Raw genomic sequence first — 27,068 nt, 5'->3', positions numbered from 1 at the left:
AGCATCCTAGACAGAGGCCAACATGGGAGGAATTCAGTTTGGAATGAAAAATGAAGGAGGAATGGTTGAGGACTTTTGCCATCCAGAGAAAGGGAGCTGTGAAGCTTTTTAAGCAGAAATTCGAGAGCATGGGAGAAGTCTAGGATTGAGGAAAGTAGTCCTTCTGAGGCTTAAGATAGTGTCATATATACCCCAGTTCTGCCATTGTGGGTAGTCTAGAAAGCCCCAGCCAAAAACTCCAAGTGTGAACACTGAGGCTCCTTCACAAGCACTGGAGCACCCTCTTCTGCGTGTGTGGATGAGGCAGTTCCCATGGCTCCGGCTGCACCCAGGTGTTGAGCCCAAATCTGAACCTGGTGTGAGGAAATTGTAAGAAAGCTCCCTAACAGCACTTTGGTTTAGTCAGGGCCCAGGTGTCATCACCTATATGCCCTTTGGCCAAGGAGAGCTCCAAAATTTTTCAACATTCTCCCCACCTCTGGAAGGCTGGAGGAATGGGACAACCCAGTCAGCAGATTCTCATGGCACTGGGGTCCACATGGGCCTGACTTAGCTCTTTGTCACTGCTACTGCAGCTCCCAGGCAGGCTTCCTGGACTTTGGTCAGCCGTAGTCACCTGACTCTAGAGCTTGATTTGTGTGGGGGGGGGGCGGAGGGGGAGTTCCCTCATATAAGCTGCCACTTCATGGACCACTGGTTATTTTTCAATATGAAAGGTACTGAATCTCCAAATGCTGGAGGCAGAGCCTAAAAGCAGGGCTCAAATCTGGGTTCCTCACTTTCTAGCTGAATGATCAGGACTAACATCTGGGGAGCCAGGGCCCTGTTTCTTCCCTTGTAAAACAGGGCTGATAAAAGAAGCTACCTATTTTGGTTATGAGTATTAAATATGTCAGGCGACTAGTTCTGTGTCTGGCACATAAGCACTCAGTCCCTGTTAACTGTTCTAATTTTTATTATTTTCCACTGGGGCTGCTTTTCCATAATGCGATGATTCTGAGAATTGCCCAGAGTCTTTGGTGTGAGGAAGGGAGTCGCTGGTTGGTCTGAACCATAATTTCCTCACGAGGGGACTCCTGAGACACCTAGAGCCGAATCAAGTCTTCCACCTTTCTACTCCGTCAGCTCCTTCTCCCAGAGCTCTGGGTACAGCCCTTTGGCCGCCCAGAGATCCGTGCCGAGGTACTGACGGTCCCTGTCTCCCCCTGCTGAGCGGTCAGCGGAGACCAGACTAGCATATTCCATGGAGCACCCCAAGAAAGCCGGAAAGGGCACCTCCAGGAGGCAGCCGAGACGGGCTCTCACAGTCTGAAAATCCCTGCTGCCCCAGCTGCCTTTTCTAGACGGAGCCTTATTCCAGCTCCTGAGAACGACTACACCGCCCTCCCCCAGAGCCCTCGGGAGCCGGAGGCAGCTGGCGGAGATCCGGGATCCGGGATCCGGGATCCGGCTCCCCGGCTCCCCAGCCGCACCGCGGAGGCAGAGTCCGCAGGAGCTGCAGGGGCGTTGAGGGTGCCGAGCGGGTGGGGTAGGGGCGGGGAGGCGGGGAGGCGGGGAGGCGGGGTGGGCGGGCCCCCGTGGAGGTGGGCGGGGCGTGGGTTGGTCTTCCCCACTCGAGTCGCCCCCTCCCCCGGCCGGTCCGCAGCCCCGCCCCGGCCCCTCCCTCCGGCTGTGCGGCTGGTCTGGCGGCGCCGGCGCGGGGACGGGCGGAGGCGCGGGAGGTGGGGCGGCGCCGCGGGCAGGGCCGGGCGGACGGGCGCTGGCAGCGGGGGCAGCGCCGCGGGCCCCTCCAAGTGGCCGCAGTTCGGGCCTTGCCCTCCCATCCTGCTCCAACGCGGTGAGTGCGAAGGGCGGGCCCCAGGGGTGCGTTTGTATTCCTGTCTGCCTCGGTCCGGGTTCGGGTCCGAGCGTCTCTGTGGGTGGGGGCGCGGATGATTTTCAAAAGCTGTGCTTGTCTGTGTCCACGTGAGGCGTGTCCATGAGAGCAGCAGGGGGATTCTTCGGGCTGTGGCTGCTCACGTGAGGTCCATGTTTTGAGGGGGGAGGCGCGGATGGATGGGTGATGGTTCCTTGGAGGAGCGCGGGGCTTGGGAGCTCGTGTGTGTTGGCGGAGGGTGGCGAACGCTACGGGCCAAGGATGGGGGGGTTGCGGAGGGGAAGTGGGGTTGCTGAGTGGGACTCTGGAATATTGTGACCCAGCATGTCTGAGGGGTCCCTTTCTCCCTGGTGCAGACACCTCCACCCCTTGGAACCCCCTCCGTCCTCTGGCACCCACAGGCCCACCAGTCAGGATGGAGGACACCCTTTCCTCCCCTAGCACTGCTCAACGGACAGGAAGCCTCATGGAGAGGCTGTTTCTCATAGGAAAGGACCCCTCTGTTTCCCCTGCAGCCTAGGCCCCGCCTGGAGGACCCCCAGGCCCCTCCTGGGTTCTGACCTCCTCCCTCCTGGACTTGGCTGGAGATTCTGGGCTGCAAACCTGCAGGGACAGATGGTTGCAGGTTGGAGGGGCAGGCTGCACCCCAGGGAGGTCAGTCCGACTCAGGGCAGGCCTTGGGCTTGTTCCTGGTGTGGGGGTCTCTGATGGACAACAGAAACCCAGGACTGGACCCTGCAGGAAGATCAGATTTGGGAGATCAGAGCAGGTGCAGAGGTCTTGTTCACAGGTTTCTCCCTGCCAGTCTGTCCAGCTCACCAGTGCCCATTCATCCCCTAAGCAGGGCTCTGGTTTGCTGCAGAACTGGAATCAGAGCTGCAGGCCTGACAGGTGCCCTGCCTCTCTAGGCTTGCATGCCTCCAGTGACAGAGCACTTACTACCTTCTGCTGTGGCAAAGCTTCCTTATGTTAAACAGAGGTATCTTTCCTTGGAACTTTATTCACTTGTCTTGTTATTTGCCATTACTTTTGCATCTCTCTCTGATGAAAGGGAACCACAGAGATTTAAACATGGCTCTCCTGTCACCAACATACACTGAGCACCTCCTGTGTGCCAGGTACCTCTGCAGCCACTTAGGGGACAATGGCATTCTTGCTGAGAGCAGGACTTGAGCAAAGGGCCCATAGTTGAGATACAGCTTGGGTTCAGAAAAACTGTATGGCTAGAGTAGAGGGTGCTCATAGGGAGTGTCATGGATGACTTAAAACCAAGCAAACATTTATTTTGAAAGGAGGGGGCAACTGTGACCACCCTGTAACACACCTAGCCTTTCGGTGAAACTATTAATCAGATCATCAAGTTGGTACAAGACGGGATTTAATCATGGGCACATATTACAATCTGTAAAAACCCTTGGCTTGAAAGGGAACCTTGGAAATCTCAGATTTTGAAAACAAAAAGACCCCCCTTCCCAATTTACAAGTAAGGGAATGGGGTAGGAGCTTGCCTTAGTGGAGTTAGTGACAGAGTCAGGACTAGATCCTACATCTCCTGACTTTTTAAACCTAGACACATTTCAGAGGCGGAATAAATGACATAGTCATAGTTTGTATCTCAGGTGAAAGAAAAGGCGTAATTGAGAAGACTATTAGGGTTCTGGCTTGTGTGGTGTGGTGAATGGTAGTGCCTTTTATTGAGATGAGAAACATAACAGGAAGAGTAGGCTAGGGAAAAATGAATTAAGGTTTGGACCAGTCCCTGTGTACCATCTAGGTAGAGATGCCCAAGATGTGGTTGGATGTACAGGTCTGGGATTCAGGAGAGTCATCAAATACAGGAGATAAGGCTTTGGGAGTCATTGGCAATTGGGTGTTAACTGAAACCAGGGGAGATAATGAGATTGCCCAGGCAGAGGATGAAAAATGAGAGGAGAAGAGGCCCTAAAACAAAACCCTGTGGAAATAAACATTTTTTTTGTTTTTTTTTTTTTAAGGAATGGGCAGGGGAGGGACAACCAGAGAGGCAAGTGGAGAACCCACGTGGATTGGAGTAAAAAATCAAGTAGCCTCTGCCCTTTTGAGTTTTGCACTCTTGCCAACCTGGTCCATATTTCTTAATTTTTCATGCTTCTGTTTCTTTACTCGCTGTTTTCCCAATGTACTTATCAATCACCTGTTTGTCACTCAAGACTCAGCCAAATATCCCTTCCTCTGGAAGCCTTCTTTATTCTCTACCACTCTCAGAGTTAGATACTTCCTCCTGTTTGCTGCTGTTGCAGTTTGAACATATCACATTGTAGTTAAGTATTTCCATGTCTGTTCCCACACTAGTCTAAAAACTTGTGAAAAACAGGGAATGTGTCTCCAGTTCCCAGTTGAAGGGTCTGGCCTAGAGTGTGCCTGGGGAAGTCTGATTGAATGGTTCATTCACCTACTCAGTCTGGCAGTGATGAGGAAGATGGTACTGTGAATTTTATCACTTTCCTTCTGTAACAATCTTATTTAATGGATTCCTTGGCTTTTAGGACTTTACCTCATCCAAGGCTTCTTTTGTTTCAGGGAAAACCCAAAAACTGTAACCTGCAGTCATTTGTCATTTTGCTGAAGTCTCAAATAATCGAATACACCTGGAACCTAGTGAGTAGAATTAAGTCATTTTAGCAAGCCAGTGAGCCTAGTTGACCTCTTGCATCCTTTTGCAACAATGCCTTAGTCACCTCCACTCACAGCTGTGTAAATCTTGTGTAGTAGGAATCTTGTGAGATTGTAAGAGGAAGTCTTAGGGGAAGTTAATGCTGTGTGAGAATTTGGAGAAACTGAAAAGCCTTGAAGCACATCCATGGCAGACGTCAAAGATCTAGTGGAGTCAGCACTGGCTGTCTTTGTTCGTAGTCAACTTCTTCCTTAATCTCTGGATCTGCCTTCCTCTCTACTAGCCCCTGGAAGCCACACTCTCTTACAGCTTCTTTGGAGCTTTAAGTCATGGGACTTCTCTGCAGCATTTCACTGCCTTGCTCATGAATCTGTCTTCTCCCTTGGCCTTCATGACATCTCTCTTTCCTACTTGTCCTGCCTCTCTGGACATACCTTCTTGATCTTTGTAGGCTTTGCTTCCTTGGCCTGTCCTTTAAATAAATATTGAGGTTCTTGGGGGCTTAGTCATAGGCCCTCCTTTCTCACCTTACCCTCTCCATGTGATGTCTTCCACTTCCATGGCTTCAGGAACCATATTTACACCAACAACATCCAGATCTATATCTCCAGGCCAGACCTCTCTCGTGAGAGGCCTGTCTTTCCAACTGCCAGCTGAACCTTTCCACTTGAATTATGTCCCAAAGGCACCTCAGATTCATCATCATATTAAACACTGGGCTTATCACCTCCTCACCCAAACTGCTCTTCCAGAGTTTTCAAGCTAGAAAACTAGGAATCATCTCTGATTCCTTCTCCCCCTGATTCTTCATATAAAACCAACCAGTCACCAAGTTCTGTCGAGTCCTCCCTATGAGATCCACTTCTCTTGACCTCCCTTTGCCACTCCTGTAATCAAGGCAGTCTCTTAACTTTCTATTCGTGACCCCTGTAAATTATTTTCTACATAGAAATCAAATACTTTTGTCACTCTATACTTAAACTCCCCCCCCCCCAAAGTTTTCCTTTGGTTTTTGGATAAAGTCTTCATCCCCTAACAGAGAAGGGTAAAGTCTAAACTCCATAATAAGGCTGACAAAGCATTGCATGAGATAGCTCTTGCCTACCTCTCCATCTCATCTCTTAGCCCTGTCACAGTGTGTGGTGCAGCCTGCTGATGCAGAAGGCACCATGCTCTCTAACTTTTACTCATCTTGTAGTTCTCAGCTTGAATGTCACTTTATTTAGAAGAACTCTCTTGGCCTTCAACCTCCAGACCCACCCCTGCCCCAGATCTAGGTTAGGTAACCTTCTTTGTACTCTTGGAGCAGTCTGTGCTTCCCCATCATGGCCCTTACCACATTGCATTACAGTAATCTATTTATTAGATTGTGGAATCCATGAAGGCTGAGCTGTGACTATTTATCTTTGTGTCCCCAGGCCTAGCAGAGGTGTTGAGTGAATGCTGAATGAGGGAATGAGGTGCCTTGAGAACTGAGCCATAAAGGATGGGTGAGATAAGGGAGTGTAGAAGGCAGCCTGAGGAAAGAGGGTGAAGTCCAACTTTGAGTCCAAGGCCCTGCAAGTGTCTGTTGTGATAAACAATCCACCTGAACCACTGCCCGAAGTAATTTGGGGGAAGATCTATAGGGCACAGTGGGATGGGAGAGAGGGAATAGGAGCCCATGAGAGGTAGGGGATCTTAGTTTCAGGCTGGGGTATGGCCTCAGTGGCTGCATGCCCAGTAAATCTGGGTGGGGAACTGAAGCAGGAAGGGGAGGGGAGGGAGGAGCTGTCGGTCCTTGGACATAGCCCAATCCCCGCCCCTGTGTGACAGGCTGGGACAGCCCTTTGGGCTTGGAGCAAGGCGGAGCCTGATATCCAGCTGCCCCAGCAGGGCCCAGCGGACCACTCCTACTCTTCATTCCAGCCCTCCCCTTCAACAGACAGAAGCCTCAGCTTGCGTCGGCCTCCTGGTCCTTCCGCCAACCCTCAATCTGTCCTCCCTCCTGCTATGTTGTCCTGATATTAAGTCTCCAGATTCAGAACTTGTCACATCTGGAGAGACAACCTCAGGATCCCAGTGCCCATGCTAGGGAAAGATGCTCTCAGGCATGCCCTCCCCACCCTATGCACACCCACCCTCACGCAAACATAAAGCATGTGCAGCTCAGCCCTTCTCCTCAGCCCTCAGCCCAGGGCTCTGCACCAGACCCCCTGCATTCATTTGTTTATTCATTCATTCTCTTTAGAGAGGTCCATGATGCTGCTAACTGGGCACAGACAGTGGTGACCTGGCCCTGGGCACTGCCTAATTTGCAGTAGTCCAGCTATTTTTCTGCCTCCCTTCGTGACCAAATTTCTGCCATGAACTGCCTGCATCTGCTGTGTTAACTTCATCTCCCATTTACTCAGCAGTCACTCTGACCTGGCTTCTGTCCCCACCACTCCACCATCACCACCAAATCTGGTGGACACTCTCCAGTCCTGTTCTTGCTTCCCCCCTCTTCTTTCTTGAATTGCTCTCTCTCTTAATTTCTTTGGTTCCACACTCTCTTGATTTTCCTCTATACCCTTTCTCAGTCGCTTTTGCTGGCTTCCCTCCCTTGTGCTGGGCCTTTTTCTTATCACTGTCCACTCTGTCCCTAGCAGTCTCATCCATTCTTACTGCTGTAGGTGCCATTAATATGCCAATGATCCCAAATCAATAACCAGCCCAGAGGTCTCTCTCTTGAGCTCCTATATTCTGTTCGTTACTTGACAGCTCTACCTGAACATCACAGAGACACGTCAAACTCAGCATGCCTAGACCAGAATGCCCCAAACCAGCTCCTGCTCAGCTCTCACTGTCTCTGTTCATGACCCATCGTTTGCTCAAGCAAGAAACCTGGGAGGCATTATCGACATTCCTTTTCCCCTCTCACATGCAGTCTATCATCATGTCCTTTTAATTCAACCTCATGAACATTTCTCAAATCAGTCTACCTTTTTGCCTGTAGCTCTGCTAACACCCAACGTTATCTTACCTGAAGAACTCTGATAGCCTCCTAACTGCTCTCCCTGATTCCACTCGTCCTTCTCTTCCTCTTCATTCTCATAGCTGCTGGAGTAGCTTTCACATTTATTTGTATTTGTTTGTACAATGCAACATCCCCATTCCCAACTTAGATAAAATCAAATTCTTTCTTTTCTCCTATCATCAATCCTGGCCTATAAATCAAATTCTTAACATGCCCTACAAGGTCCAACATGATCTCAATCTCTGCCTATCTCCCCAAACTCAGCTCTTGCTTTTGTTTATTTTGCTTTAACCACACAGTTCTTTCAGGTTCTCGATGAGCCTCCTGCCTCAGAACCCTCATCCCTCAGTTCCTTCAGCCCAGAGTGATTTCCCTCTCTGACTCCCTAGTGTTCTCTGCTCTCACCCCATTTTTCTCCTATCCTCCAGAGCTCTACATAAAAGTTACCTGCTTAGAGAGCCCTTCACTGATCACCCAAAGTGTTCTTTCTGATAGCATCCTTTTTTTCTTTATAGCACTCCCATGCCACCAATTGGTAATTATGTATTTACTTGGTTATTTACTTTTTAAATATTGGTCACCACCTCCCTACCACAGGGACAATGACTATATCTGTTTTATGAGTCCACTCCCAATGCCTGTACAAAGTAGGTACCTAGTAAATAAATATTTGTTGAATTACTGAATTAATTCAATAAATATAGATCATCCTTATGTCTGGCTCTGTGTTAAGTGCTAGGAATGAAAAAATAAAATACCTGCTGTCAAGAACATTGCATGGAGTGGAGGAAGCAGAGAAGTAACAAGAAAATTATAGCATAGTGTGTAAGTGCCAGAATGGAGGAAACGCAGGGTGCCGAGGGACACAAAGGTGGAGCACCTAACCCAGACTTTGGGAAATCAGGGAAGGTCCTCTAAAGTTAGTGACATGTACACGGAACCTGGAAGATAAGAGGTAAGTAGGCATCGGCCAGGCAAAGGGGATAGGAAGAGGATGGCAGGCAGAGGGAACACAATGTGGACTGCCCAGAAGCAAAGGAGAACAAAGAGTTTTCCAGGAACTGAAAAGAAACCACTGTGACTGATCATGGAGTCATGAGACATGAGGTTGTAGAGGAAGGTATGGGCCAGACAAAGCTAAGCCTTGTTGGCCAATTTAAGGAGTTTGGACTTTGTCCTCTGGACAATGGCGAGCCATTGAAGAAATTTAAACAGGGAGTAGTGACAGGATCAAATCTGTGTTTTAGAAACCTCATTCTGGCTGCAGGGGGTACATATGAGAAGGTAGAAGTGAGGAGACAAGGACACCAGTTAGGAGGCTATTGCTGCATTCCAGGGGAAACCCAATGGTGGCCTGAACTGGGGGTAGTAGCTGTGAGATTGGAGAGAAGGGGATTAGATATTCGGGAGGCAATCCTGACCTCAGTACCGACTGGATATAAAAAGGAGTGCAACCCCAGGTAGTGGTGCTAACGTAGATGGAAGAGCTGCAGGTAGTCAGAGGAGAGACGCTCCACTGAAAAGGCCTTTTGGAGGAGGATTTGGGGCAGGCAGAGGAGAAGAAGGGTGGCTATGTCAGCGAAAACAGGCATCCCTGTGCCATGCACTCAAAACACACAATTTCATGTTCTCTAAATAGCCATTTGAGATAGGGATTATTGACCCCATAATTATTGTCTTAATCTATTTTGTGTTGCTAGAGGAATACCTGAGGCTGGGTGATTTATAAAGGAAAAGGTTTATTTGGCTCATGATTCTGGATGGCTGGAAAGTTCTTGGAAAGTTCAAGATTGGGCATCTGGTGAGGGCCCCAGGCTGCTTCCACCCATGGCAGAAGGTGAAGGGGAGCCCGAGAGATTACATGGCGAGAGAGGAAGAAAGGGGAGGGTTCTGGGCTCTGTTTAATAACCAGCTCTTGTAGGAACTAACAGTGAGAACTCATTCACTCCCCAACCCCCAGGGAGGGCATTAATTTAGTCATGAGGGATCCGCCCCCATGACCCAAACACTTCACATTTGCCCCACCTCCAACATTGGAGATGAAATTTCAACATGAGGTTTGGAGAGAACAGATGTCTAAACCAAAGCAATTACAAATTAGGAAACTGAGGCTCAGCAAAGTTATATGAATTGCCCAAGGTTACATAGCTGGTGAGAGGCTGAGCCAGGTTTAAAACCCAGTCTAATCCTAAGTCTGTGCTCTTAAGCAGAATACCATGCTCAGGGGTCACTGAGCCCTCCTACTTCACTCTGCTCCTTCCAATCACTGCCCGGTCCTGCCCCTGGCAAGGAAGGCGGGGGCAGTGCGGTGGGGGGGATTCTCTGCAGGGGCTTTGAGTGGTGGGGATCAGGCAGGGAGAGGGAGTGCTGGCCTCCCTGGTGCTGACCATCTCTCCATACAGAAGCTGGTGTGAGTGGCAGGAGCCATCTGTGGGCACCATGGCAAAGAGGGAGGACAGCCCTGGCCCAGAGGTCCAGCCAATGGACAAGCAGTTCCTGGTATGCAGCATCTGCCTGGATCGGTACCAGTGCCCCAAGGTTCTGCCTTGCCTGCATACCTTCTGTGAGAGGTGAGGGGGTGTGTGAACTGGGGAGGGATGAGTACCTTGCAGGCTCCCCTGGGAAGGGAGCAGCATGTGTAAACCTGTAATAGGTGAGGGAAACATGAATATATGGGAGGGTTGCAGGTAAACCCCAACCTGCAGGAGGTGAGGGTTTGGGGGCAAGAACCTGGGAGAGGACCGGAAGCTCCTGACACTGGGCCATGGTCCCTGCCCAGAATAGGGCCTTCTCTGCCCCTTTCCAAACCCCAGGGCAGCTCTTGATGCCACCAGAGAAATCAGACTGTGCTGAGACTCCTCAAGCAGCTCTGGCATCAACAGTTTGTGACTAGGGGGAGGATATTTGAAATTAGGTCTATCCTTCCCTGCCTGTCTTCATTGTCATCCTCAGGCACTGAGTGAAAGGATCCCCTCCCAATCTCTAGGCTTCTGTCTGTCATTCATTCATTCTACACATACCTATTTACTGAGCAACTACTTTGTACCAGACTCTGTCCCAAGCATTGTATGCAGTAATAAGCAAAAACAGACATGATCCTTACTCTTAAAGAGCTTACAATATAATAAAGGAGAAAGTAATCAAATAATCATATAGTCAGATTGTAGATAAATATAATATTGCACCCCTAGTAATGCTGCAAATAAAGTGCTAAGCCACCAGAGACTAACATATAGGATCTGTTATAGTTTGGACAATCAGGGAAGGTTTTGCTGAGGTGCAATTTGGAGAATGCATAGGAGTTAGCTAGGTAAAAGGAGTTGGAAAAGCGTTCTAGGCAGGGAGGCCATGTGGCATGAGGGAATGTGTCAGGTAAGAGGGCCTACAAGCCCGGTGGGACTGGAGCAGAGCGAGTGTGATTGAAAGGAAGATGGCATGGGATGAAGCTGGAGATGTATGTGGGTGGGGGCCAGACCACTTGGGGTTTTGTAGACCTGTTAGGATTTCACCTTTACCCTGAGAGCTACAGAAAGCCTTTGCAGGGTCTTATAAATGATCACATCTGTGTTTTGATAACATTATCTCTCAGGCCCTCATCTTTTCCTGCTCTGACTTGGGTTGCCTGGTCCCTGGGTCTTCTCACTATTACCTCCGTCCAAGCTTTCCTCTGCCTCCTTCCTCCATTGAAACCTGGCTCTGCCCCAGGGACATTGCTTCCCTTTCAGCCCTGCTCTTTGAGATTCTGGCTCTACTGCCCTTTCTCCTTCATCTACTGGAAACAGTCTTAGGCTTCCTGCCCATTCAAGTTCTTCCATCAGCCTGAAGACCTCACTACCCACTTATGCCTCTTGGCTCTTGACTGTTTCTCCAGGGTCGTCCCCCACTCCACCTCAGTAACGCTCTTTCCCAACCATGCCCTGAATGTTGTCATCATGCAGAATGATACCACTTCTGTGGTCCTAAATTCCAATATTCCACTCCTGGCTCCCATTATCCTACTCCCACTGCACCACTTTTGACTCAGTGGAGACATCTAGCCCCTTCAACTGCTCCCTCTTTTCCTGGTTGCCAGCTCCATCCCGACCTCCCTTCCTTTCCTGCCCATCCTGGATCCCATGGCTGACCATCTGACTGCCCACGCCCACAATTCCTGCACACCTTTGCCCTGTGCTAGACTCAGTGGAAGCTCAATAGGGGATCAGAGCTGTAACTGATGCCTCTGCACTTTCTGCTATGCCTAGACCACTGAGCACTCATGGAGAAAATCAGTGCCTGAGAAATTGTAATAACAGTTGCTACCATGTATTGATTGCTTATTATTTGCCAGGGACTGGCTAAGTGATTTACATTTATTAATTTACTTAATCCCCACAACAGATCCTTTATTATCCCCATTTTAGAGAGGAAGAAACTAAGGTTCAGAGTCAGTAAGTAATTAGGAAATATTTCCAAGGCTACACAGCAAGTAAATAGCTAAGGTCTGAATCTAGGTTTAACTGCAGAGCCTTCGCTCTCAACTAGGACTCATGCATGTATCCCTTGGTCCCTGCCCTCAGACAGCTTATGTTCTACTGAGCGGTGACTGACAGTGAGCAGGCAAATAAACAAGCAAGCCGCAGTCTGTGTTAAGTGTTTTGCAGGAAATGGCCAGGGAGTAAGTGGGGGTGGTTGGGGTTGGGAGACTATTCTATAGTCATCAGGGAAGGCTTCCCTGAGGAGGTGACAATTGACCTGCATCCCGAGGATGAGAAGGGGACAGACATACAGATTGTTCCAGACAACAGAAAAATCTGTGCAAAGGCTTTGAGGAAGAATCAGACAGGGCAGGTTCAGAGACAAGAAAAGAAGCCAGTGTGGCTGATTGAGGAGGAATGTAGGATGAAGTGAAATCGGAGAGAGCCAGGACAGTTCATGGGGGAGCTGGTAGGTTTAAAGAAAGTGTTTGGATTTTGTTCTAAATGCAATGGGATACTATTTGAGGATCATGTTTTAAGCAGAGAAATAAGGTGATATACATTAGACTCTTTAAAAAGTTCACCCTGGCTGTTGTGTGGAGAATGGGTTATGAGGGAGCAAGGGTGCAAAGAGGAGACCAGTTAGGAAGCTATTATAAGCTAGGTATGCTCAACAAATAGAAAGGAGGTATTGATGAGTTATAAGGTGTTTTGCAGGAGAAATGCTAGAATCAGTGAGCTAGCTTAGAAGAGAGCTGCGGAAGAGCAGAGTGGAATGGATGAAATGCAGATTTTCACAGTTGATGCAGTGACTGTTAATAAGATATAGGTGGCAGTGGCAGCATGGGAGTGGACAGCTGAGGTGACGTGGAGGAAGAGATCATTGGGGCTGCAGAGGTCAAGAATTAAGAAATCATGATGATGGATGGATGTCACGCCACTGAGAACAATGGCAGAGTGTGTGTGGCGGGGGCAGGTAATAGAAGAGAGTGAGCCAGGAGAAAGACTAAAGTGAATGGGGGAGTAGCCATTAGGTTAATGGCAAAAATAACAAGGAGGGGTGGTGTAGACAGAAGGCATGAGCTTCAGAGGAGCTGAAGAAGAATAGTTTAGAATGTTCCAGTTGGGAAGAGGGAGGGCTCAACCCCACCTTCTGGCCCTAAGGAATGTGGAGTATGAAACAAAAACCACTCTCTACTTGAGAGGACTGCAGGGAAAAGTAGGTCACAATTAAATAAGTTAATATTTGTGAAGCACTTAGAATCATGCCTGGCACATAGTATTTGTCAGATTTTAATTAATTAAGATCAAAAGGTATAGGGAACATTAGGAGAAGAGATTGAGGATATGGGAGAGTTTGCACAACGCAGATCTTCTCTCCACAAATTTGTGGTCTCCAAGCACAGCTTCCTTCGGCCCTGATGTCTGTTTCTAGTAAGTGTCCTCCCCACTCCCTTCAGTGACTAATCTGAGCCATCACCATGCTCCTGAATCCTCCCTCCTTCACTCTGGGCAGCTGATCTTGCCTGAGGCAACTAAGCACCCTCTCTGTAACAGTGTCCCCTGTTCCCCTCTGTGTCCTTCCCTCCTTTCCCCATCCCTCCATCCAGAGGCTGGGGTCCACTCCTCCTCTTCAGGCCGGGCCAAGCCACTCCCCCATCCCCAAGTCCTTGTCCTATCAGTCCTCTAGTCTCTTCTACCTCTCCCGCTCTCCTGCCTCCTTCTCCATTTATAAACATGCTCAAAACTCCCATTACAAACAGATAAAAACCCTTTGTCCCCTTGTCCCTCTTCTGGCACCATCCAACTTCTCAACCCCCTTCTCATTCAAACTTCTAACCTCCCTTCACTCTTCAACTTGCAGCAGTCAAGCTTTCCTATCCCGGCCACTCCCTCACCCTGTTTTCCTTACAGACAAAAGTACCCTCACATGTGCCAAATTCAGTGGGCATTTTCCAGTCTTTACCTTACTCGACTGCTTGGCTGCTTTTGAAGTGATGACTGCTCATTCTGTCCTGGAAACGTGCCACTCACTTTGTAGCCCTGACACTGCCACTGCTCCTACCTCTCCGCCTGGTCCTCTTTGTTGTCCTGATTCAGGACTTGCTAAGTGCTCTGTCCCTTTCTAACCCTTCTTGGCCAATCTCATCCTCTCCCATGGCCACCGAGGCCATCTAAATGGGGATGGCACACCCATCTCTGTCCTCTGTCTCTAAGCTGCCTTCTCCCCACTATCTACCAGTGCCCTCTCCCTGGATGTTCCGCTGTTAACAGTAAATCTAACCAGGACAGAGCTAAATTTTCCTATAAACTACCCCTCTTTCTGGTTTTCATCTTAGTGAATGCCACCACTGTCCACTCAGTTATCTAAGCTAGGAAGCTAGAAGTCAACCAAGACTCATCGATTCTCTCACTCTCCACATCTAATCAGACAACTCCTCCCACCTGTACTTCTTAATAACCTCTCAAATTTGTTCCCTCCTCAGAGTCTACATCACCACTGCCTACATTCAGGTCTTCCTCACTGGCTCCAGTGCTCATTAGCTTTGTTACCTTGGACCACTTGCCTTTTCTGAGCCTGTTTAAAAAAAACATAAAGTGGAAAGCAAAGCACCTGGCACATAGGTGCTTAATAAATGATAACTAGTTGATGATTCCACTGCCCCCTGTCTGCTGTCGCATCCCCTTTAAATTCACCCTGCCACACAGAGGTGGTGAGGAGCAGCCTGCTAAAATGTAGGCCTGGCTGTGCACCCTCTTGCAGCTCCCTGTTGCTGGTGGGGTAACTTCTAAGCTCCTTCACCTCTCTCACCATTCCTTGCCTTGGACTTCGTCTCCAGCCATATCGGACTGCTTGTAGTTCCTTACCCACACTATGCCATTTCTAGCTGCCTTCTGTGTCTGGAACAGCCTTGCTCCTCTCCCTGCACCTTTCTTTGATCAGGCTAACAATTATTTATCCACAAAGATTTAGCTTACTGGCCGGGCGCGGTGGCTCATGCCTGTAATCCTAGCACTCTGGGAGGCCGAGGCGGGTGGATTGCTCAAGGTCAGGAGTTCGAGACCAGCCTGAGCGAGACCCCGTCTCTACTAAAAAAAAAATAGAAAGACATTATATGGACAACTAAAAATCTATATAGAAAAAATTAGCCGGGCATAGTGGCGCATGCCTGTAGTCCCAGCTACTCGGGAGGCTGAGGCAGTAGGATCGCTTAAGCCGAGGAGTCTGAGGTTGCTGTGAGCTAAGCTGACGCCACGGCACTCACTCTAGCCTGGGCAACAAAGTGAGACTCTGTCTCAACAAAAAAAAAAAAAAAAAGATTTAGCTTACTTTACCTCCTCTGAAGCCTTTCCTGGCCACCCTCTCCACCCACCTGAACCAGCTGCATTTCCTTATCATGCATCTGCTGTATGCCTTATATTCATGATAAGCAGTACTAGTAGCCTGCCATATATAGTGCTTTTGTGAGTCAGACATTTGACATTTATTTCTCTTTAAATGTAAGTAAGTATTTTACATTTAATCTTTAATACCCTGTGAAGTCTGCACTGTCTCCATCTTACAAAGGAAGAGTCAAGGTTAAGTGACATCAGGGGTCACACAGTATAATAGGTGACTGACCCAGGAGTTGGACCCCAGCAGCCTGGCTCCAGGACCCATGCCCTTAATCATTACTCTATGTACTTCTCTAAACTCTAACTCTATGGTTCTTTTTTCTCTATAGACTGGAAGTATTTTAAGGGCAGGCATTGCACTTTATCTTTTTGTCCCCAGAGCTTGACACAAATTTGGCAAGAGTAGGCAGTCAGTAAATGTATAATGAATTAAAGAAGTTGGAGGCGGGGCTGGTTGCACATTTTCTATGAGAAGAGTTTGTAAACACCTGTGAAAGGTGAACCTGTGCTTGTGCATACTGTGAGAGTCTGCTCTTCTGAGAGAGGTCAGGGATGTGTTCCTACTCAGTTGTGAGGTGAGGCCTTTTACGTCTGCTAGTGGATGAGATGTGTCAGCCAGAGAGGTTTCCAAATGAAGTGTCATGGCACACCTGGGAGGAGGGGTCAGCACCCATGGGAGGTGTAAGGACAAGTGTTCTGATGCCACCTCACTCTTTCGTTCCTCTGATCCCTCCTTCTCCCTGGCCAGATGCCTCCAGAACTACATCCCTGCCCAGAGCCTGACGCTGTCCTGTCCAGTGTGCCGGCAGACGTCCATCCTCCCCGAGCAGGGCGTCTCGGCACTGCAGAACAACTTCTTCATCAGCAGCCTCATGGAGGCAATGCAGCAGGCACCTGATGGGGCCCATGACCCCGAGGACCCCCACCCCCTCAGTGCAGTGGCTGGCCGCCCTCTCTCCTGCCCCAACCATGAAGGCAAGGTGGGCCCAAGCGAGGCCCAGTGAGGCCAGGACTTGGGGTGGGAGGAGGAGAGGCATCGGGGGCTGGGGGCGCTGCCAAGTGGCTGTGGGTGAGAGGGTATTTCTCTGGATGAGTGGTCCAGGTAGGGGGTCCGCTTGGAAGGTGAGGGGCAAGGAGGGCAGATGGGGAGGGGAGGGACAAAGAAGTGTGATGTCTAGCCATTGCCTGACTGGAGTCCTTGTACCATCAGACGATGGAGTTTTACTGTGAGGCCTGTGAGACAGCCATGTGTGGCGAGTGCCGTGCAGGGGAGCACCGGGAGCACGGCACGGTGCTGCTGCGGGATGTGGTGGAGCAGCACAAGGCAGCCCTGCAGCGCCAGCTGGAGGCTGTGCGCGGCCGGTAGGCACCAAGCAGGGACCTGGATGTTGAGGCCACCAGAATGGTATCTCAACAGGGGCAGGGGAGGAGTCCTGGGGAGGAGATAGAAAGGGCCTGTGAAGGGCAGACATAGAAGTCTCAGAGAGGTCTTAAGGAGGGGATCTCCAGGAGGACAGCAGCAGGGTCCCCAGGGAGAAGGGATGGTTTGGTGTCGACATCCCCAGCAACCCTGGTATGAGATGTTCCTCCTCCCCAGATTGCCACAGCTGTCGGCAGCGATCGCCTTAGTGGGGGGCATCAGCCAGCAGCTGCAAGAGCGCAAGGCAGAGGCCCTGGCCCAGATCAGCGCAGCCTTCGAGGACCTGGAGCAAGCACTGCAGCAGCGCAAGCAGGCCCTGGTCAGCGACCTGGAGACCATTTGTGGGGCCAAGCAGAAGGTGTGTCTGCTCACCCTTCCCGATCGCCTACCGTGAGATGGTTTTATTGCCCCCAGTTTTCCTGCCTTCCACACCAGCGCTCCCCTTTCCCCAGCCTATACCTTCTGGTTCCTGACGCGGCTGCACCTGTGTCCTCTATCCACACACACCCTCATATTTCTTTCATGCCATAGTAGTACAAGTTCATCAGTCATCACCGAGAGTCCCTCCGTGCCAGTCTGCTCACCTGCTCCTCCTTTACCCCTCTCAGGTGTTGCAGACCCAGTTAGACACACTGCGCCAGGGTCAGGAACACATCGGCAGTAGCTGCAGCTTCGCAGAACAGGCACTGCGCCTGGGCTCGGCCCCGGAAGTGCTGCTCGTGCGTAAGCACATGAGAGAGCGGCTGGCGGCACTGGCAGCGCAGGCCTTCCCGGAGCGGCCACACGAGAATGCACAGCTGGAACTGGTCCTTGAGGTTGACGGGCTGCGGCGATCGGTGCTCAACCTGGGCGCGCTGCTAACCACGAGCGCCACAGCACATGAGACGGTGGCCACGGGCGAAGGCCTGCGCCAGGCGCTAGTGGGCCAGCCCGCCTCGCTCACCGTCACTACCAAAGACAAGGATGGGCGGCTGGTGCGCACAGGCAGCGCCGAGTTGCGCGCCGAGATCACAGGCCCAGATGGCACGCGCCTTCCGGTGCCGGTGGTGGACCACAAGAATGGCACGTATGAGCTGGTGTACACAGCGCGCACTGAAGGCGAGCTGTTCCTCTCAGTGCTGCTATACGGACAGCCGGTGCGCGGCAGCCCCTTCCGCGTGCGCGCCCTGCGACCTGGGGACCTGCCACCTTCCCCAGACGATGTGAAGCGCCGCGTCAAGTCCCCCGGAGGCCCTGGCAGCCACGTGCGCCAGAAGGCGGTGCGTAGGCCCAGCTCCATGTACAGCACAGGCGGCAAGCGGAAGGACAACCCCATCGAGGATGAGCTCGTCTTCCGTGTTGGTACAGATGGCCGAGGACAGAGCCAGTGGGTGTGGGGAAGGGAGGTTCAAAATGACCTCCCAGTGAATTCTTCTGTTTTCCCTCCCCTCCCTTCCCCACAGGCAGCCGTGGAAGGGAGAAGGGTGAATTCACCAATTTACAAGGTGTGTCCGCAGCTAGCAGCGGCCGCATAGTCGTAGCAGACAGCAACAACCAGTGTATCCAGGTAAGCACCTTCACCGCTCTCCCCCAGCACCAAAGTAGGGTTCTCAAGCTACAGCCTCCTGAAAAGATAGAGTGTCCAGGTCACCTCCTGAAAGATGAAACCCTGCAGATAGTTCCATTCCTTAAGAGCAATGAATAAAAGCACCACCCCACACCCACCTTCCAGCCACCATGCCCCCCACAGGCCCCAACAGTAACCAGCACCTGGTGGTCAGCAACCAGTGTTTACTGTGCTTACGGCCTCTACCTCCCAGGCCATGACTCAGGCCAGAGCAGCTTCTGGACCCTAAGGATTGGCTTGTTTCTCCTTCCCCGCTGCCTCTACCTAAGCCTCTTACTTTCTCCCCTTTTCTCCTGGTGGTCAGGATGCAGGCTTGCCCTCTCCTGCTGTCTTCCAACATGCCTGCCTGGCTCCAGAATATATGTTGTCTGTCTGGAGTTTCTGCAGCCATCCGTTGTCTAGACAGGCAAATGGGGGTAGCCTGGCCAAAGGGGTGCCTTTCAGTGGCTAGAAGTTGTAGCACAACCTCACAGGTAGTCCTGCCCTGCTGAGTGGGCCTGGTCTCTGCTGCACCATGAGCTTCTTTTTAAAACTAGGAAAAATGGCTTCTTCTCTCTGTGTTCCTTGTCGTGAGCCTAGAGCCTCACAAAGTGGGCACACACTGTGGGTAGACACAGCATAGCAGTTAAAAGCTCAGGCTCTGGAACCACACACCTGAGCTCAAATCCTAGCTCTGCCACATACTAGCAAGTCACGTGTCCTCTTTGAGCTTCAGTTAACTCATGTGTAAAATTAGGAAAAGCATGCCTCATACGGTTGCTGGGAGTATTAAATGATGTAATGTACAATACCTGACACCTAGCCAACCTTCTAATATTAGCTATTGTTAAAAATACCATTGTCCAGGTGGAGGCTGTAAACAAAAGCCAGGAGGTGGGAAAGTGCTGGAGGTTGTTTAGGGAACTGGAAGGATCCCAGCAGGCTGGAGGTAGATTAGTATTAGGGCCAGGGGTAGCTGAGGTCAGATTTTAAATGGCTTTGGAGATGATGTTGTGGAATTTTCGTTTTATCCTATAGGGGATTGTTGCTAACTACCATACACTTGGAAACATTTTATTGGATAGCAAAACATTTCCCTGAGGATCTTTACTCCACACCACCTCTACATTTAAACTTCCTGACCCTGCTTGAGTACTCCTGTCATGGATCTAGCTTTGCTAAGGTCTTTCTCCTCAGTGTCAGCTCCTCTCTGGACCATGCTTTCCACCCAGCAGGCTAAAAGTGCCCAGAACTCTTCTATGGCCAGATTCCTAGTCTTGTCCAGCCCACCTTTATTTCTACCCTATTTCTAAGAGCAGAGGAATGGAGAGGCCCAGTGCAGCACAGGAAGGCATTTGGGCTCAGCCTGGATGGTGAGGAGGGGATTGGAAGGCTGGGGGGCCGGGGAGGGTGCTGGGCCCTACTCAGGTACTCTCTCTACCTTCCAGCTCCTTTTCTCCTCACTAGGCTAGGGATGCTTCCTGGCTTAAAAGTTGGAATTTGGAACACCTTCCCTGTTGTGCTCACTGCTCACATGCACAGAAAGATGGGTGCTGCTTTGTCTCCCCCGTGAGAGGCTGTGCCTGCCCATTGTTTCAGAATGGGGAACTGAGAGTGAGGGCCTGGTATAGCCCCCTCCCTTCCAAACACCTGCCACTCCTATGGCAGTCCTCCTCCTTGCTTCCACTCCCATCCACACCCCAGTGTCATTGCTGCTAGGAGCCTGGCTCTCGGATTCCTAACCTGCGTTTCTGCTTCTCTTACTGTGGAGTTCTCAGGGCTGGTATGGGCTGGGCTCCCAGATGGGTGTCACAACCCCCTCACTTCATGAGGATTGGGGTCCTTGTGAACTTTTCCTTCTTTGGACCCTTCTGTAGTGGAGGGTGAGGCAAATCCCCTCATTGAGCAGAAGTAGCATCAGCTGACAGAAGACAAAAACAATTTTGTGGTTTTGAAAGAAGAATTTGATTGTATATATATTATGTCCGTGTATAATTTTCTTAGCCTGAAATTTTATCAGCTCTTCTGTGAAAACTTTCTCTTTCCCTTCAGGCAGAATGTTAATCACATTCTTCTGAGTGCCTTTAGACTTTTGCTGTAGCACTTTTCAGACTTTCCTGGAATCATTGGATTGTTTTGTTGTTTTACTTTCTGGTTTTGTCTGGTTTTGTTTTCTTTTGTTTTTAATCTCTCTCCCCCACTAGATTCTGAGATGCCTGAAGTCAGGGATCCACTTACTGATGGTATGGTAGAGGAGAGAGATGTTAAGGACCAAACTAGGACACCGGCAGATTCTAGAGATAGAATGGCAGATTTTGATGAGCCATCAGATGTCAAGGAAGAGGGAGGGATCCAGACTGGGTAGACGGAGCAGGCCTGGGTATAAGTTGATGAATCTACTTTTGCACGTGTTGAGTTTGAGATAGCTGTGGCATCCCAAGTGGAGATGTCCAGTTCGGGTCTGAGATTGAGCCAAGCAATTCATTCATTGTTGAATGTCTACTAAGTGCCAGGTGCTGTACAGTGCTGCAAATGCAGCAGCAAACAAAACAGATGCAGTCCCTGCCCCACACAGGGCTTACATCTTTAAAGGGGAACACAGGCATTAAGCAGTTATTTAGCTATGAAGCAACAGTTGTTATGAAGAGAGTTATGAAGCATATATCACGAGGACCTAACTTTATGTGTATTTGGTGAGTGCCGGGGGTGGGGCGGGGTGATTATTAAAGGCTTCTTTGAAGAAATGACCTGGAAATTCTGAGAATGGAAAGATGAATAGGAGTTGGCCAAGTGTAAGGAGTAGGATAGGATAGGATGGGAAGAACAAGGCCTCCCAAAGCCTCATCAGTGTTTAGCCTAAAACTGATCTGCTCAGACTGGAGGGTACAGATGTGTTACCTCACTGCTGAGCTGGTGGGACACTTTAGCCCATGGTACCTCCCTTCTCATACTGATGAGTGCTGTCCTGCCACAGGGGACCAACACAGAACCCAGCAGCTGTGCTGGTTGGCCAGGGGAGGGCTTGTGGAAGGTCCTCATCAGGAGGAAGTGGTATCTGTTGGTAAGACCAATTTAAAGAGGCTGTGTGGGACTACAACATGGGGGTGGAGGTGGGGTTGGGCGGGGAGCCCAGTCCACTAAGAAGGCAGTGGGTCTGGATCAAAGAGCAAGGCCGAGGCCCAGAACTTGAGTTCTCCAAGGCTGCTCCTGGCTCTCGTTCATCTTGTGTCCCCAGAGGTTATAACAAAGCAGAGCATATGAGACTTACGCAGTGAGTAATGTTTTGGCTGTGAAGAAGAAGCCAGCAGGCTTAGCTTAAGGGGAAAGGAAGACAAAGGAGGTCCGTTTGGGATGAGGAGACCTGAGTGTGTTAGATGGCTAACATGAAGGAGGTGGGAGAAGGGAGAAGTTGGAAGGTTCACTCTATCTAGGAGGAAGGTTTCCTTGTCAGCCCCATAGCCTGATAGACTAATCCTTGTATACTTTCTCCCCTCTCACCTTACCCCTTTCCAGTCTGCTACTAATTCCTGTTGAGTCTGCCCTCTGTATATCTCTCGAGTCCGTCTGCTTCATCCCAGCCAGTTTCCTTGGTCCAAGCCATCATCATTTCTCACTTGGACCACCGCAGCAGCCTCTGGCCGGGTGGCTAGCTTCCAGTCTTGACTCCTCCCCGTAGCCAGAGTGCTCTTTCTTAAAAGCAAATCTGATCTTATCGCTTCTCTGCCCAGGAACTTTGAGTGATTCCTCATGATACCCAGGATAAAACACAGTTTCTTCTGTTGTTCACCTGGGTGCTTCCTGCACTCCAGCCACACTGGGCAGGTCCTCAAGCAGTGCCCATATTGGACTCTGTGCCTTTTACCTATTCACTCTGCTTGAATGCCTTTCCTCCTCCTTTTCTGGCTGACTTCGGCTCATCATTTGGCGTCTGTATTAGACCATTAGTTCAGATACCAGCTTCTCTTATAGCCTGTCCTCACCGTTCCCTCAGCCCATTTGTATTCTCACAGTCCCATTCACACCTCACACCTCTGCTGCATGTGCCCTGGGCCTGTCGCCATCTTTGATTTCTCTTTGTACCCCCAGCATGGTGTCAGTAAGTGCTTCTTGAGTGACTGAATAAATGGGGGGGTCTTCTCCTCAGGATCCTACTCCCTTCTCTCTGTGCCCACAGTGTCTCCCCTCCTCCCTGCTCCCTCCCCTGCTCCTCTGCTCCAGGTTTTCTCCAATGAGGGCCAGTTCAAGTTCCGTTTTGGGGTCCGAGGGCGCTCACCTGGGCAGCTACAGCGCCCCACAGGCGTGGCAGTGGACACCAATGGAGACATTATTGTGGCAGACTATGACAACCGTTGGGTCAGCATCTTCTCCCCTGAGGGCAAGTTCAAGGTGAGAGGCCTACTGTTGCTGTCCTCATACCCTGGTGACCCGCTGAGCTGACCAGTATAGTGCCTCTTGGTGGTCAGGGCCTGGACGTCCTGCCTCCTCCTATTCCCTGGCCCATCCCCAGGTTCTGCTTTGATGCCGGGCTGGGACTGCTCTCCCTACTCGTCAGGATAAAGCCCCTCATGGGTATTTTCTTCCTCCAGACCAAGATTGGAGCTGGCCGCCTCATGGGCCCCAAGGGAGTAGCCGTCGACCGGAATGGACATATCATTGTGGTCGATAACAAATCTTGCTGCGTCTTCACCTTCCAGCCCAATGGCAAACTGGTTGGCCGTTTTGGGGGCCGTGGGGCTACTGACCGCCACTTTGCAGGTATGGGGGGACAACACCAATATCTATTCAAAGAACTCCCCTGGGTACCTAGCTCTAAAGACCCCTCCTCCTGTATCTTGGCCCATCATCCCAGAGACCCCACCCATTTCCTAGCACCCTAGCTTTACCGTTCCAGGTACTCTTCCCCATCCCAGTGGGTATCCCAGCTTACTGCCCTGTGGCCACTTTATATTTTCAGGGCCCCATTTTGTGGCTGTGAACAACAAGAATGAGATTGTAGTGACGGATTTCCACAACCATTCAGTGAAGGTCAGTGTCCTCCCTCCCTCCATGGCCACTGTCCCAGAATCCTTTCCTCTTCCACAAGACTCCTCACCCCGTTACCTCCTTCTTTCCCTTGAGATCATTCATTCAAACAATAAACATTTATGGTGTGGCTCCTTTGTCCCGGGCATATGCTAGAGGCTAGAGATACAGCAATGAACAAAGCAAACACATTCCTAGTCTTCTTGGTTAAAGTCTAGTAGGGAAGAGAAAAAGGTAACCAGGAAGTTACAGTATGATGTGATAGATTCTGTGATAGGGCGGTGCAGGGAACTGTGGGAGGGCGTAGCAGAAGTATTTGATTCAGAGGAGGCTATTTGAGGAAGACCTAAAGTACAAGTGGGAATTACCCAGAAGATAGAGAAGGAGGAGAGTGTTTGAGGCAAAGGACACAGGAGGAGCCCAGAATAGGAGGTGAGACCCCTTAGAGTATGTTCTAGAAACCACGAGCAGTTCAGGCTGGGTTTGAGGCGGGGACAGGTGCAAGGTGAGGATGAGGTGTGTGTGCCTGGTAAAGGGGCTTGCTCTACTCCCAAGAGCTGTGGGGAGTCACCAAAGGATTGCAGGCAGGGGAGTGAAGCAATCCTGTGAGCCTTAGAGAGAACACTCAGGCTGTGGCAAGACACAAGGCAGGAAGATCAGTCTTTTCAGTGATCTAAATGAGAAATGATAAGAACTTGGACCATGATAAAGGCATGGCAGTATGTACACAGGGTACAGACTTGAGAGGGGGATTTGAGATAGAATCAAGAGTTGTGTTAATTCATTGGTTATCAAGCAGAGAAGAAGATGGGGTTGAGAATGACTCGTGGCCGACTGGGTGGTACCAGTCATTGAGACAGAGAACTCAGAACAACTGACTTCCCAGAGACGATGGGCTGTTGAATTTGATGTTCAAAAGACATCAGCTGGAGATGTCCAGTAGGCAGTAGGGTACATGGATGTGAAGCCTAGGAAGAAAATCTGGGGTAGAGCTGCAGATCTGGGGGTCCTCAGCCCTTGAGCTTCACCCTGTCCTCCTCCAAGGCCCCACCCTCTGCCTGAGGCCAGGACCCCAGTCCCCAGCCCCTTGCCCCGCCAGGTGTACAGTGCCGACGGAGAGTTCCTCTTCAAGTTTGGCTCCCACGGCGAGGGCAATGGGCAGTTCAACGCCCCCACAGGAGTAGCTGTGGACTCTAACGGGAACATCATCGTGGCCGACTGGGGCAACAGTCGCATCCAGGTGAGTAAGGCTCTGGGATGGCATGAGGGTGAGGTTTCCTGCCGTGCCTCATGTACCCCTCCCTCAAAACTGCCTCTCATCTGCCTGGTCTCACCTCTCCCTCCATTCTCCACTCCTTCCCCAGGTTTTCGACAGTTCTGGCTCCTTCCTATCCTATATCAACACGTCTGCAGAGCCACTGTATGGCCCACAGGGCCTTGCACTGACCTCGGATGGCCACGTGGTGGTGGCTGATGCTGGCAACCACTGCTTTAAAGCCTATCGCTACCTCCAGTAGCTGCACAGGGGCCCTGCCTGGCTTGTGAAGGGACAGACGTAGGGGTGATTGGACAAGAAGGTCTGGCTGGGAGGTGGGCCAGACCTGGCAGCACTGAATGTGGGCTGTGGGCGTGGGTACGCCTGGTGCCCTCCCTCTCCCCCTTCCTCAACCCCACGGTTGCACTTTATTTATTCGGTTCTTGCTTTGGTGACTGGGTGGGCCTGGACTGTGGTCCCAAGGATGTGTGCAGAGCTTCACCCTACTCCCCTTACACACCTCCCCTGCTCCCTCAGTCTGCTCCCCACCCCTTAGCCTGGGGCCAGAACAGCCTCCTTCTCCAGGACAGAAGTCCCTCTGGTTGTCTCCCTACCACTCTATACACACTGACAGAGACAGCAATACCACACCCCCCATATTTAAATAAATGTCTTCACCAAGATGTTTTTGCTGGGTTCTTGTGGGGCAGGGCTGTGAGGGGGTGGGGTGGTGGGACTAGCTCTGGACTAAAAGGTGAACAAGCAGGCAGGCAGGAAACTAGATTCCCAAATGGGTCCTGTTGTTTTGAAACTTCAGGAGAGGAGAGCAAGAGAGGGTGGACCCCTGGGACCCTGAGCCACCAGGCAAGTCCCCATCCCCAGGCCCTGCATCTCCTGCAGAGATAGGCAAGTCTGTTGCTTATCTGCCCTGGGGTTGGGAAGGAGCTGGGGTTGAAGGTGGGGGTGGGGCAGGGAATGACTCTTGCCCAGCACACAGCCAGCAGGTGCAGGGAGAATAGTCAGGGTATGAAAGCAATCCTTGAAGCCCAGAGCTGGGCTGGGGACGTGACGCTATCCTAGGTGGAAGCTGGATATGGAGACTCCATGGCCAATATTAGAGGTCAGCCCTGAAGCCCTGGAGCCATGACGTACCCCCTGTTCTCTGTTCCACGATTACTGCCCTTTCCCCACAGTGGAATGAGGGCCCTCACTCCTGAGCTCTAGTCTGCCAGGGTTTGGCTGCCAATTCCAGAGATAATTAAGACCAGCATTCAGTGATTTGGAAGGTAGGAACTATGTTTTCTCCTTCTCTACAAAAGACTAAAGCTCAGACAAATACATGATATTGTTGATGAAGAGCAGAAGCCAGATTTGAATCTGTAGCTGTCATACTGCTAACCGGTAGGTTATAGCACCGTATTCAACCTTGTGTCCCATGCACCTAGCATGACAACTGGTAGAAAAGGCACTCGACAAGATTTGGAGAATGTTGGATCTGGAAAGGCTGATCATGAGAAGTCATGAGAAAGATCAAAACATTGTCCTGGTGCATGTAGCACAATTCCTGGGGCTAGGATAGAAAAGGGTATCCACAGACCTATGGAAGATTATAGGCGCTTTTTAGAGATCAAGGGGACACCACTTGAACCATAGGGAGGCCTCAGTTATACCTACCTCCCTGGTCCTCGCTGTCCCACTAGTTGAGAGCTGGCAGGCAGATGGAGGGACAGATGGACACCCGGAAGATTCTACGGTAGGCCTTATAGGGCCTGCACTTCTGCCTCTGTTTGTGAGTAGAGTTGCCTGAGCACAGGCCCTGGCCAACAGAGATGGTGTGCTCAGTTACCAATCACTCAGGACCAATGGAGTCTTCCCTGAGAGCTCTCAGGTGATGGTGTATTCCCCTGCACCCCCATCTTGAGCAAAGCACCAGCAGTGATACAGAATGGAAACTCAAAGTTGCCAGCCCTCAGCCTCTCACATGCTCACATTCTGTACACCTGAAGGTGGCAGGGGAATAAAATGGAAATAAGGGTGACCTTTCTTGGGTGGGAAGCCAAGGGTGACTCCCCTAGAACAGGCTACTAGGGCTGACTTCTGTACATAGCAGATTAGGTAGTCTTCCTATGCCATGCAAAAGGTGTCTCAAGGTGAGGTCACTTGGTTCCTCCTAAATCCATCCACAGTGGGCATCTTTTTTGTTTCTTTTTTCTTTTTTTCCTTTGGATTTTGAACTCAAGTTATTATAATTGGGCATTTAAGATATATCAACATTTGTCTTCATCTTTAGAATATTTTACAATCTTTTATGTTTTTATTTTTTCAGTGTATTACAGGGGTACAAATGTTTTTGGTTACATGGATCGCTTTTGTAATGTTTGAGTCAGAGTTAAAAGTGTGCGTGCGTAG

At 50.5% G+C, this 27,068-nt stretch overlaps 1 protein-coding gene across 3 annotated transcripts; it reads left to right on the top strand.

Annotated features, from left to right (window-relative positions):
• The first annotated feature begins 1,669 nt into the window (after positions 1-1,669).
• On the top strand, positions 1,670-25,342 carry TRIM3 (tripartite motif containing 3). Of its 3 annotated transcripts, XM_069469461.1 has the most exons (13): positions 1,670-1,837; positions 2,365-2,530; positions 9,930-10,097; positions 16,126-16,357; positions 16,588-16,739; positions 16,975-17,155; positions 17,406-18,138; positions 18,240-18,343; positions 22,601-22,768; positions 22,969-23,137; positions 23,337-23,407; positions 24,504-24,644; positions 24,769-25,342. In XM_069469461.1, exons 3-13 carry the CDS (start codon positions 9,967-9,969, stop codon positions 24,919-24,921), a joined length of 2,235 nt encoding a protein of 744 aa, XP_069325562.1. In that variant the 5' UTR covers positions 1,670-1,837; positions 2,365-2,530; positions 9,930-9,966; the 3' UTR covers positions 24,922-25,342. The 3 variants fall into 3 exon arrangements, with proteins under 3 accessions (XP_069325562.1, XP_069325560.1, XP_069325563.1); XM_069469459.1 differs by lacking the exon at positions 2,365-2,530; XM_069469462.1 differs by lacking the exons at positions 1,670-1,837; positions 2,365-2,530; positions 9,930-10,097 and having other exon boundaries at positions 16,287-16,352; positions 24,769-25,208.
• Positions 25,343-27,068: the final 1,726 nt, after the last annotated feature.

Source organism: Eulemur rufifrons, chromosome 6 (genome assembly GCF_041146395.1).
Source record: "Eulemur rufifrons isolate Redbay chromosome 6, OSU_ERuf_1, whole genome shotgun sequence".
Taxonomy (NCBI): domain Eukaryota; kingdom Metazoa; phylum Chordata; class Mammalia; order Primates; family Lemuridae; genus Eulemur; species Eulemur rufifrons.
This window is presented reverse-complemented; position numbering and strand designations above follow the sequence as displayed.